The sequence below is a fragment of the Ctenopharyngodon idella genome, chromosome 7 (assembly GCF_019924925.1).
Source record: "Ctenopharyngodon idella isolate HZGC_01 chromosome 7, HZGC01, whole genome shotgun sequence".
In the NCBI taxonomy this organism is placed as follows: Eukaryota; Metazoa; Chordata; class Actinopteri; order Cypriniformes; family Xenocyprididae; genus Ctenopharyngodon; species Ctenopharyngodon idella.
In genome coordinates, this window is record NC_067226.1 from 5,716,569 (window position 1) to 5,729,189 (window position 12,621).

Consider the following 12,621-nt stretch of genomic DNA (forward strand, 5'->3'; position numbering starts at 1 on the left):
AACATGAAAAACACGAGGTCACATGACTAGGAACCGGAAGTAACCTTAGCCGTTGTGCTGAACTGTTTCAAGCGCAGCACTGAACCCACTTAACCTATTTCGAAGAAAACGGGTACAATAAACGCTCCGATAACTCTTGATCTATGTTGCTTATACGAACCGATTGACAGCCGTATGACTCTCTCATGGATGAAGTGTGTTGATAGCCTCTGAGGGTAAAGTGGCAGTCATTTGAGTGAATTAGCAGGTTAGCCGAGCTCCATCATGACTGTGGCAGTGTTTTTCGGCTGTACGTTCATCGCTTTCGGCCCGGCCATCTCTTTGTTTCTGTTTACAATCGCCCGGGACCCGCTGCGTGTCATCTTCCTCATAGCAGGGTGAGTATCAGGGCAGATGTGCTGTCCTCCTCTCCCGGTGTGTGTGCGGCTCGGTGTGGATGTCTGAAAGTCCCGTGATACAGCACTTCATCTGGGCTGAGAACTGCACAACTTCACATCTGCTGCTTTAGTGAAATCTCTAGGATCTGAAGCTTATTAAGAATATTGCTAGAACATGACAAGCTCACGCATCTTTAAATGCATGGAGAGATTTTGGAACCTAAAGATATTTAAAGGAATATCTCACACAAAAATACATACAATACTGTTCAAAAGTTTGGGGTCTGTAAGATGTTTTTTTTTTTTTTTGTAGAAATTAATACTTTTATTCAGCATTAAATTGATCCAAATATTTCACAATTTACTGTATTTGTGATCAGATAAATGCATCCTTGTGTTGTGAGCGAAAGAGACTTCTTTCAAAAACATCTTACCGACCACAAACTAACCCGAACAGGGTGAGAAAATAATGATAGAATTTTTTTTTTTTTTTTTTTGGGTGAGCTACTCCTTTAAGAGCAATAGCAAGTAATGGAATGTGTAAGAGCGACAGTATTTGTAACATGATTGTGTTTGTTTTAGGGCTTTCTTCTGGCTGGTGTCTTTGCTGCTGTCCTCTCTTGTGTGGTTCATCACAGTTCAGGTCAGCAACAAGAACAGTGCGACTCAGCAGAGAGGGCTGCTCATTTTCGGAGTCGTGCTTTCTGTACTGCTTCAGGAGACTTTCAGATATGGTTACTACAGATTGCTGAAGTAAGAATTAACCATTCATTTTCTGTGTTTGAAAGTAGCTACATAATCAATAAACCTAAACATAACAGCATATCGTGTTCTTGAGCATCAACTGTATTGATATTTAACACTTAAGTGGCAGGACTGTGTTTTGTGTTTAAACTCTGATGTCATCTATATGCTAGTTTGCACTCTTCCGTGAAAATGGAAGCAAAAATCTTGATCACTCATGTTGCAATAGACAGATTTTTGTCCAATCAAATGCTCTCTAGAATGAAAATGTCCCTCCCCTGCAACTGACCAAGAAGTAGTGAATCATGGTTCATGACTATGACATAGCTAAACATATTTGCTTTAACAAAACAAAAACAAAAAAACACCACCATTCAAAAGTTTGGGGTCAGTATGTTTTTTTTTTTTTTTTTTTTTAGTTTTTGAAATAAGTCTCTTATGCTCACCAAGGCTGCATTTGTTTGAAAAATACAGTAAAAATAGTGATATTGTGAAATATTACAATTTAAAATAACTTTAAAATTAATTTTTTTCCTGTGATGGCAGAGCTGAACTTTCAGCATCATTCAGATATGTCTGTGATTGGCTAAATTTTTTAAAATTTCAGTACCGATTGGCACTCTATTATCAATATTGAAAACAGATGTGCTGCTTAATATTTTTGTTGAAACCATGATACATTTTTTAGGACAATTTGATGAATAGAAATTCAAACAGTGTTTATTTTGAAATAGAAATATTTTGTAACATTATAAATTGTCTGCTCTCACTTCTCATCAGTTTAATGAAAGTATTTATTTCTTTACAAAAAAAAAAAAAATCTCACAGACCCCAGAACACTAGTGTATATCCCACCCAATCTTCCTGTTGTAGTAGGAACACATGACAGAAAACATTGAACACAAGTCCTCGTCAGGTTTCATGGGGTCTTTAAATAGCTTAAAGATTACGTCAGTGATTCACATTGGCATTCAATGTTGGTGTTGTGTAGGAGGGTGGTTGTTAACGTCTGTTATTGTATCTCTCAGGAAAGCAAATGAAGGCCTGTTGGCGCTCAGTCAGGAGGACACCATGCCCATCTCCATGCGGCAGCTAGCTTATGGTAAATGTCCATCACACGTTTCTGCTTGTAGTGCAATAAATGTCCGATGTTTGTTTAACTATGTGTGTCACTGGTTTGCAGTATCAGGGCTGGGCTTTGGCTTCATGAGCGGTGCGTTCTCTGTGGTCAACATACTCTCGGACTCCTTGGGTCCAGGAACTGTTGGTATCCATGGCGACCCTCAGCATTACTTCATATCCTCAGGTAATGAGATGCAAGTTTGTTTAAACCCAGAGAATCATATTTAGTGTGACTCAAATGTTCAATGTGTGCTTTTTCTCCTCAGCCTTTATGACACTGGCCATTATCTTGCTGCACATGTTCTGGGGGGTCGTTTTCTTCGAGGCGTGTGAGCGACAGAGATGGTGGGCTCTTGGAGCTGTGGTCATCAGTCATCTTGTAGTATCATGCCTGGTAAGTCAACACATATCATGCTGTAATGCAGGGGTACCAAACATTGTCAACTGAACACCTCTGGCATAAAATATTTACTTGGAAGTATCCCCTGAGATTTTAAGTTAATATTTCAATAATTTAACGTTACATCCACATGTTCATGGTTTTCTGATGTTGGTTAAAGGGTTAGTTCACCCAAAAATAAAAATTCTGTCATCATTTACTCACCCTCAAGTTGTTCTAAACCTGTAAAAATTTCTTTGTTCTGTTGAACACAAAGGAAGATATTTTGAAGAAAGTTTGTAACCAGGCCGCTTTGGGGCACCATTGACTTCCATAGTAGGAAAAAAAATACTATGGAAGTCAATAGTGGCCCAGAACTGTTCAGTTTCCCACATTCTTTAAAATATTTTCCTTTGTGTTCAACATAACATAAAAAAAATTATACAGCTTTGAAACAATCTGAGAGTGTGTAAATGATAGAATTTTTAATAGTCACATGACATGCAAGTAAACAACTTTTAATCTATTTTAGTTAGTGTATTATTGTAGTTTTATTAGAGTTTAATAATGAAAACTAAAATAAAAGCTAATTCATGTTAATTTTAGTTTAATTTAAAGTAATAGTAATTTCGTTATGTGCTTTTTTTTTTTTTTTTTTTTCCAGTTTTAGTTAGCTTTAGTTTTTATTTATTTCCAGTTAATAATTTTATTAACTTATTTTATTGCCAAGGCAACATGTCTAATTTTTGTTTACTTTTAAGTTTTTCAACTAATAATTATAATTTATTTTTTTCAATTAACAATGTTTTTAATCATTTTAGTTAACAATAATAACCCTGTTTTGATTGTTTTTTTTATTTTAAAATTATTTATATATATAGGGCTGCACATATATAGGGTTTATTGTTAATATAGTTTTAATTTTAATTATAAAAATGAAGATATATATAATATATACTGTTGTAAATTACAATTGTCTTGTAAAAAAAATATTTGATTATAGGCCTATTTTTTTTTACACTGCAAATTACAATGCTAATATTTATATTTAATAATAATATTAATGAAATTGTGTGAATGTCTAAATAAAGTGAACCTAGCACACATTGCATGCCCAAAATGCATATTAAACTTTTAAACTGCACATACAGAGATGTAGTTGGTAAGAAGCAGTATTTACTGAAGCTGAAAACACTGTGCCTAATCTAAATCGTCTTTCATTTTATATTTGCACCTAGCTATATCATGATTTTAGTTTTTCATTAAATTGTGCCACGTTTATTCTTTTTAATTTGACGTTTGATTCAATTATTAGTTTCCATTTGAGAAACCCTGCAGTAAAGCATTACTCAACAACAGACATGACTAATACAGCTGACTAACTCTGATCACAAGTGCATCATGTGAAACATTGGTACTTTTTTTTTCTCCCCACAGACATTTGTAAACCCACACTATCAAGGAAGTCTGATCCCGACCTACATCATACTGTCTGTCATGGCGGCCTGGGCGTACTTATGTGCTGGAGGATCTTTGAGGAACCTCAAACTCTGCCTCACCTGTAAAGATAAAGACTTCCTGCTGGCCAATCACAGGCCTAGATAACCCATCCGCTACAAACAGGACTTTCTCCAAAGACCGGCTCACTGAGCCAGTAGGCCGACGTCACGGCCAGCAGCCCTGGACTCTGGGAGGCTTATGGTCTAGGTAGTCTGCGTACGAATGGTTGCCGAGTAACAGGAATTTTATGTCTGCAGATCTTGCACTTTCTGTAATTACCTCCTCTTCCGTTTTCTGTTCTGTACCTCATGTTCTGTGTGTGAGCGAGACACTGAAACCATGTCAAAGAGCGAACGTGTGTGTTTTATACTAAAGAATTATGTCTAGAACTGCTTTCATATGTGATTTTTTTCCTTCGTAGCAGGTTTTAAATGAGGTATTGTATAAGTTTGGCCTTTAAATAGTTTATTCTCCCTCTTGTCAGGGTTTCCACTGTATTTTGTTTAACTGACCAATTAGGCTCATCATCTGCTAATATGAGTCTTAGAACAGATTCTCTTGTACTCAAACCCTGGAGTATGGTGTTGGGCTGTCCTTTTAATTCATGCATCTGTACTCTTGTCTTTTAAAATATCCTCCTTAAACCCTCCCTAGGTCAGCAGTTTAATTTTCCCATGTATCGCCATCCCAGTGGTACTTGAATGCATTTACACTGCTTGGGCTTGAATGAGCAAGGCAGTGGCCACTCTTCAATAAAACCACTACTCTCTGTATCTACTCTGCAGGAAGCTCTGAATGATATTAAACACCTAAGTGGGGTCAGTGGTATCTGTTTAGATGTCACTTTTATTGGACTCGTATGCTTTTAGTTTCCTTTGTAAGATGTAAGACATTTTCATTAATAAAGTAGCTTGATTAATTGTAATTGTGTAATTGTTGTGTAAATGTGCATTTTGTTCTGAGTACATTTTTGACCCCATGCTGGTTGTGTTTGTAAATAAGATGGGAAATAATTCCCAATGTGTATCAAGTCATGATTTAATCCCCAATCTCATACACGATTGTGTTCTAAAAAGTTAATTTAATGTGTCCTTGCTGAACAAAAGTATCAAACTAAAAAAAAAAACTTGCTGACCCCACACATTTTTCTTTTTCCCTTATTTTGAATTTGTGACCAATACATAAATGCAGTTTCAGATTCAAACATTTATTGCATCTGACATAAGAAACCTGGTGTAGGCGATTCAAAAAAATTCAAATAAATACAGATACTCATGTAAAACAATTTCCTAATGAAGCATTATACACAATGTACAATATTTTTCCTTTTTGTCATTCTATACAATTTTTTTTTTTTTAATTTTTTTTAAATAAAACACTTTCATGCAGAATATCCTGAAAAAAAGGCAGAGCCAAAAAATTAATAGCGGAGAAAGACTGCGCATTAAAGTTAAGAGAAGGAATATACAATCAACACACGTGCACGTGTGTGTGTGTACATGTGTGTAAACAGATTGCGGCCCACCCAAGCTCTGCTTGATTGCTAAGAAATGAAAGGTGAAATAAAAACACTTGATTATGTGTTTAAGATGTATATGTAATCATAAAAATCATAAAAGTCTGCACTGAATACTAAAGTGAGTCTAACAGTGTACACTGTGTTTATGTGTGCACATAAGGTCAGTAATCTGTGTCGGATCCCTCTGCATTGTCCACATTGCGGGAGAGCATGTAGTTGTCCATGTCGATAGAACGGCAGTTATTAATAGCATAACGCAGCCTCTCCGCCATGACCGGCTGGCTAGAGTAAGGAGGGAGGCGGAGCTGGAAGAAGCACGTCTGAGAGGTGGGAAGACTGTCGTACGGCTTAAAGAGAGCAGAGATGCACATTAGTACATGATAAATGCAAATGCATGTCCATCCATACAAACATGGTCACATTCTTACCCGGTCCACCTTCATGATCTGGAACCTCTGAGATATGTCAGCAGTGTTAGCTGGCAGACGGGAGCGTCCCGAGACAAAGCGCATGAAGAGCACTCTCTCCTCATTGGAGAACTCCTCCAGAGTCTGCCAGAACCACTGGACCAGCTGCTGCTGCTCATCCACCTCTCTGTACCGGACCACCTTCTTCAGAACCTCCACACTGATCTCAGGCAGCCCGCAAACCATCTGCTCCAGCTGCCTCGCTGTTAGTAAGGAGAGCAAGGGAACAGGGACGATCCAGGACATGCCCTCGCGCACCGCCCCCACCTAACGCGCATGAATGACAGGATCAGATGACAAGTTATTATATAGGTGTGGATACGCTCCCATATATTTGAGGTAAGGATACTCATTTAGACAACTGAGCATTGAGTTTAACACACCTGGCGATCTATTTCATGCAGGCGATACTCAATGGCACGCTCTACATACTCCTTCCTATTGGAAAAGGTCAGCGGTATGCTGTTTCCTCCAGGGATGATGGGAACCATTTTCCCATCAGCACTTTGGCCAACAAATGAATCCAGTGGAATCATCTATTAAAAAAGGAAAAGAAAGTTTTTGTTTATAGAAACTAGAACTTTAATTAATTATTAATTATAAATAATATAAACCCTATGTATGATTAAAAAAAAAGAAAAATTAAGAAGTTAAAAGTTTAAATGTTCTTCAGGGTTTACACTTTTACCAATGAATCGATTGTACTTTTTTAGTCATTTGTGTTTAGTCATTAAAGGGTTCTAAAAATATTTTTGCTTATAATTTCTACCTGATAAAATATATTAGAGCTTGACATTACTAGAAATATTTATATTTGTAATAAATATTTCCATGTCTGTAAGATTTCATTAATTTTTTTTATCACTTTCCAGGTCTAAAGTACAAGTTTATCCAGATTTTCTAAGGCTGATGGAATTCTGGATCTTAAATAAAAATTAAATCTGTTGAGGGAACAAATTAAAATAAGAAATACGATTTCAGCTTACATATGGATTTATAGTTAAAGCTGCTGTCCGTAACTTTTATTGTGTTCAAAATGTACAAAAATGATATAATGAGAATGTACAACATGAATCCATTTTCCAAACCATTTTTTTTGTATTACCCTGAATCACTACGATACACCTATAATAAGTGTTTATATTCTGACTATTTTAGACCGGTCTGGCCGGCACAGCTGCAAAGTAGCACAGTACCTGCATGAACCGCCATAGACATAAACAGAGAGAAGTAGCTCCGGCTACAATGTTCTTCCACAAGACGCATGAAGTTCTGTTTATTAACCGCTAGAGCACAGCTCTAATTTAGCAGCTTTAATTTAGTTTATTTTAAAGTATATTTAGTAGGACATGTATTTTAAGCCATCTCGGGGCCCCCTTGGAATTGTGCTGGGGTCCTCCCAGGTTGAGAACCACTGAGTTAGACCGAGCACATGAGCACATGTCCCCTATGAGAAACAAGACTGTAAAAATGAGTATTTCGTAGGCATCCACTCCACCTCATGGAAGTTCTGCTCGGTGATGCCGCTGTCCTCCAGGTGCAAGATGCTGTTGAGTGTCTGGACGTAGAGCAGATCCACTTCCTCCAGATCCTCAAGGGTGAGAGGAATACAGCACAGCTGCTTCCACACCATTGGAGCGAGATGCAGGTCTAGAGGCTTCTTAGTGCGGATGGCCACTCCCATCAGAATACCCAGGAACTTGAACTGCAGCAGATGCTCTTCCAGACAGGCTGAGGGATTCAGCAAGAACCTGAGGCCACACAAAGTTCAAGAAGACCCGATCAGTTTGTTAGTTTAGTGGAATACAATATTCAGACATTTGTCTGTCTGCACTCACCTGTCTCGGTTGTAGCCCACCTCTGCTGCAGCGTTGGGAGAAGGGATAAGAAGGTCCACCACTCCTGTCTCCAGCTCCTATAACAGAGCAACATGACGCAATTAAACACTCATTCATTTTTCATGAGATGTCATGATGTGATGTGATTATATTAGTGCTGTCAATTTTTTTAAAAAAGGATGCTGTGTTTATTGCGTTAAAAATGTTTATCCTTTTTTTTTATATATAAAAAGTAGTGCTGTCAAACAATTAATAGCAACCAAAATAAATGTTGTACAGAGTATATTTATTATGTATATATAAATACACACACATACATAATATTTACATGTATATATTATTATTATTATTATTATTATATTTTATATATAAATATAATATATTTGTTAAAAATATACATGCATGTGTGTGTATTTATATATACACATAAATATACACAGTACACACACACATATATTATGTAAACTTTATTTTGGATGCGATTAATCGTGATTAATCATTTGACAGCTCTAATAAAAAGCATCCTCTTATGTTAACAGAAAATATTAAATCACAGAAATTGATCTATATAATGTAGGGCTGTCGAAAATGTTAGAGTCGGGATCACCCTACCTGGCACATCTCTGTGATTGTGTCGTCAAACACCCCTCCAGCATCATCTGCCCCCTCCCCCACGAGCTTGACTTTCCAGGCTCGTGACGGCAGCCTCAGATCAGATGCGTTCAGTTTCACAACCTGTCTGGCGATCTGCACAAAGATGGGTTTACACTTCCTCCCTCTGAGAAAACAGGAAAAAAAATATACAATTAAGATTTTTAAGATACAATCTTACATTTTACCTCTGATGAAAAGCAGGCAAAGATTAAGAATTAAATGTGTAACCAGTGTTCTGGCTACATGACTGACCGTGTAGAGATTCTTTTGACTGTGATCTGTGGGCCGTAGTTCTTCCCCTGCACCATGGTTTTACCGATGGAGCGCACCATGGGCAGTGTGTAAACTCTAGGGGCCAGCAGGGGCCTCAGCTGACCCTGGACTATACCCCATGTACCTGCATTATAGCGTGACGTGCAGCTCTGAAATCGAAATGAGTCGTGATTGCAACATCACAGTCAGTGCTCATGGGGTTTTGTCCAACAGACTCAAAGTAAACCAATAAATCGATGCAAACATGTTTGTACGTTTTTGAGAGTGTGTATACCTGGTTGTTGGGGCTGAGGTTCAGCAGTCTCCATGAGGAGTACATGAGGTCAGAGAAGTGGTAGAGCAGGCGCAGTCGGGCCCTCAGAGCCTCCATACTGACCTCTCTTAGGGCACTGTACTGAGGAGGCACACACACGGGCAAGCCCAGCTGCAGAGGCACTGATGAACCTGAACATAAACAATTCATCTCAACAACTGATGATCACACCTATGCTTGATTTTTTTTTTTTTTTACATAATCGTGTAAAACTGAATGAATTGTAAGTATTGGGTCTAATTACGATTTTCAGAAATAACTGATTATTGTACATTTAATTTGCCACTCAACTAAGGATTTTTAAGTGAATATAATGTAACAGGTCTGTCAAATTCATGCGAAACTTAATACGTCACATAGGAAAGGAGTTCAACAAATCTGGAATGAGGACATCAAAAAACGACATACAAAAACATAGGTTTTCATTTATGTTAGTCTCGATGGTTTAACTGGAATGCTGAAAAATTAATTAGTGCTGTCAAATCGATTAATTGCGATTAACTGCATCTAATGTAAAAGTTTGTAAATATATAATATTATATTCTATATATATATATATATATATATATATATATATATATATATATATATATATATATATATATATATATATACACACTCTATATTGCCAAAAGTATTGGGACACCCCTCCAAATCATTGAATTCAGGTGTTCCAATCACTTCCATGGCCACAGGTGTATAAAATCAAGCACCTAGGCATGCAGACTGCTTCTACAAACATTTGTGAAAGAATGGGTCACTCTCAGGAGCTCAGTGAATTCAAGCATGGTACCGTGATAGGTTGCCACCTGTGCAATAAGTCCATTTGTGAAATTTCCTCACTACTAAATATTCCACGGACAACTGTTAGTGGTATCATAACAAAGTGGAAGCAATTGGGAACAACAGCAACTCAGCCACAAAGTGGCAGGCCACGTAAAATCACAGAGCGGGTCAGCGCATGCTGAGGCGCACAGTGCGCAGAAGTCGCCAACTTTCTGCAGAGTCAATAGCTACAGACCTCCAAACTTCATGTGGCCTTCAGATTAGCTCAAGAACAGTGCGTAGAGAGCTTCATGGAATGGGTTTCCATGGCCGAGCAGCTGCATCCAAGCCTTACATCACCAAGTGCAATGCAAAGCGTTAGATGCAGTGGTGTAAAGCACTCCGCCACTGGACTCTAGAGCAGTGGAGACATGTTCTCTGGAGTGACGAATCACGCTTCTCTATCTGGCAATCTGATGGACGAGTCTGGGTTTGGCGGTTGCCAGGAAAACAGTACTTGCTTGACTGCATTGTGCCAAGTGTAAAGTTTGGTGGAGGGGGGATTATGGTGTGGGGTTGTTTCTCAGGGATTGGGCTTGGCCTCTTAGTTCAAGTGAAAGGAACTCTTAATGCTTCAGCATACCAAGACATTTTGGACAATTTCATTGTGCTCTCAATTTTGTGGGAACAGTTTAGGGATGGCCCCTTGCTGTTCAAACATGACTGCGCATAGGTTCATAAAGACATGGATGAGCGAGTTTGGTGTGGAGGAACTTGACTGGCCTGCACAGAGTCCTGACCTCAACCCGATAGAACACCTTTGGGATGAATTAGAGCGGAGACTGTGAGCCAGGCCTTCTCATCCAACATCACTCCCTGACCTCACAAATGTGCTTCTAGAAAAATGGTCAAAAACTCCCATAAACACACTCCTAAACCTTGTGGAAAGCCTTTCCAGAAGAGTTGAAGCTATTATAGCTGCAAAGGGTGGCCAAATCTATATTAAACCCTACGGATTAAGAATGGGATGTTATTAAAGTTCATGTGCACGTAAAGGCAGGCATCCCAAAACTTTTGGCAATATAGTGTGTATATATATATTTTAAATATGAGGGAAGAACAAAACACTTAACTTGGTAAAGGTATTTATCTGACAAGACTATTTGGCAAAAATGCAAACTACAGCTACAGGTTTTATTGTACTATGCAAAAAAAAAAAAAGCATTAAAAAAAAAGCTCAAAGGAAAAAGCATACACTGACTACAACATAATCAGTTATTAATATTTTGCTGGTTCTCTCGTGTTTTTGCATGTGTTCATAATCATAATTTCTTCGTATGACAGCCTTGCCAAAAATGGTGTAGATGTCAATTTTACATATACATATATATTATTCAGTATTACATAATATTGAAATCATAGAATAGTAACAATAATAATAATAATAGAGTCAGAGTTCTAGCCAGTGTTTGTGTGTCTGTACCTGGAGCACGTGGTGGTACAGGCGGTGCAGTCCATGCTGCACTGTGGCAACGGCCTGCAGATATCTGCTGGATATTTTTGCCTTGTAAAGCACTGATGAGGGTCGGCTCCCTGACATGGTTGGTATGGCCTAAGCCCAGCTAAAAAAATAAATAAATAGATAAAAACCAAACTGTTGCAAACCATACTGTTCTTTAGCTAATACATAAAAACAATGGGAAACAATGATTTTGTTAAGTCCCCTACTAAACACACCTGTCCCTCTGAGTTGCTCCCCCAGGCGTAAACATCTCCAGTTGAAGAGAGTGAAAGTGTGTGCTCGGCACCAACAACCACGTCCTCTATAAACACACCCATTAAAGCAGGGACTTGCTGAGGCCTGTTATGATTTCGAGCTCGACCCTCTGGCAGACCAATCAAACGATCTGTTACATTAAAGTAAAAACATTAAAAACCCCAATGTTCTGGATGCTTTGAGTTTGTAGAAGTGTACAGTTTCCCACTGAGACAAGTATGCGTCCATGTCTGCACATGACTTACCCTGCCCAAACGTGTACACGTTTCCATCTTTGGTTAGAGCAACTGAGAACTGTGTGCCACATGCCACCTTCTTTATTCCAATTCCACACAAAACATCCACTTTCTGTAAAATAACAAACACTTAATTCAGTAAAGACCAAGAGTTTATGACATGTAATATGCTTAATTGTGTATTCTTGTGATGGTGTTGTCACATAAATGTATCAGTAGTGGTACCTGTGGGGAAGATTTGGCTGTAGAGTTTCCCAATCCCAGTTTGCCATAATCTCCATCTCCAAACGCCCAGACGGTCATACCATCAGCCGATACTGCCAAAGTGTGATTCAGCCCACATGCAACCTACACACAGATATGAAAAGATAAAATTGTGTATATGTAAAGTGCCATTGAAAAGTTCACACTCTGGGATTGTCTAATTTAAAGGCCCACTGAAGTGTCTTGAAACACGCAGCATTATTCAGTGTTGATGTATTTTTTTAACTGAAACAGGATGACAGGGTGGGACATAATCGAACAGCTCCGCCCCTTTTTTTAAAATAGCCAATAGCGTTTTGTTTATATCACAGTTGGGCCAGAGCTTGGTAAAGCCCTTCTAATCTCTAACCATTTCTCTTCTTAATCTCCTCCACATCGCTTTAAAATACAGCA

The 12,621-nt window shown here is 38.2% G+C and overlaps 2 protein-coding genes across 7 annotated transcripts in view; one reads left to right on the forward strand and one right to left on the reverse strand.

The window, feature by feature from the left end:
- The first annotated feature begins 29 nt into the window (after positions 1–29).
- aph1b (APH1B gamma secretase subunit) lies at positions 30–5,047 on the forward strand. The gene is made up of 6 exons (XM_051900330.1): positions 30–377; positions 960–1,130; positions 2,150–2,223; positions 2,305–2,427; positions 2,510–2,637; positions 4,060–5,047. The coding sequence occupies exons 1-6, from the start codon at positions 265–267 to the stop codon at positions 4,225–4,227; spliced, it is 777 nt and encodes a 258-aa protein (XP_051756290.1). The 5' UTR covers positions 30–264; the 3' UTR covers positions 4,228–5,047.
- Positions 5,048–5,308: 261 nt separating this feature from the next.
- Positions 5,309–12,621, reverse strand: part of herc1 (HECT and RLD domain containing E3 ubiquitin protein ligase family member 1) — a 55,579-nt gene continuing 48,266 nt past the window's right edge. For all 6 annotated transcript variants that reach the window (XM_051900306.1, XM_051900309.1, XM_051900308.1 and 3 more), the window contains exons 67-78: positions 12,190–12,312; positions 11,974–12,076; positions 11,689–11,858; positions 11,435–11,573; positions 9,148–9,317; positions 8,853–9,022; positions 8,559–8,724; positions 7,947–8,023; positions 7,607–7,859; positions 6,492–6,644; positions 6,070–6,375; positions 5,309–5,988 (exon numbers count right to left, since the gene is read on the reverse strand). In XM_051900306.1, coding sequence (XP_051756266.1) covers positions 5,803–5,988; positions 6,070–6,375; positions 6,492–6,644; positions 7,607–7,859; positions 7,947–8,023; positions 8,559–8,724; positions 8,853–9,022; positions 9,148–9,317; positions 11,435–11,573; positions 11,689–11,858; positions 11,974–12,076; positions 12,190–12,312 — 2,016 coding nt within the window. In that variant the 3' untranslated portion in view covers positions 5,309–5,802. The remainder of the gene's footprint in view (positions 5,989–6,069; positions 6,376–6,491; positions 6,645–7,606; positions 7,860–7,946; positions 8,024–8,558; positions 8,725–8,852; positions 9,023–9,147; positions 9,318–11,434; positions 11,574–11,688; positions 11,859–11,973; positions 12,077–12,189; positions 12,313–12,621) is intronic.

Coding starts and splice junctions, on each gene's coding strand:
- aph1b (XM_051900330.1), top strand. CDS start 265: ATGACTGTGGCAGTGTTTTTCGGCTGTACGTTCATCGCTTTCGGCCCG. Junction 1,131..2,149: donor GGTTACTACAGATTGCTGAA/GTAAGAATTAAC, acceptor TGTATCTCTCAG/GAAAGCAAATGAAGGCCTGT. Junction 2,428..2,509: donor GCATTACTTCATATCCTCAG/GTAATGAGATGC, acceptor TTTTCTCCTCAG/CCTTTATGACACTGGCCATT.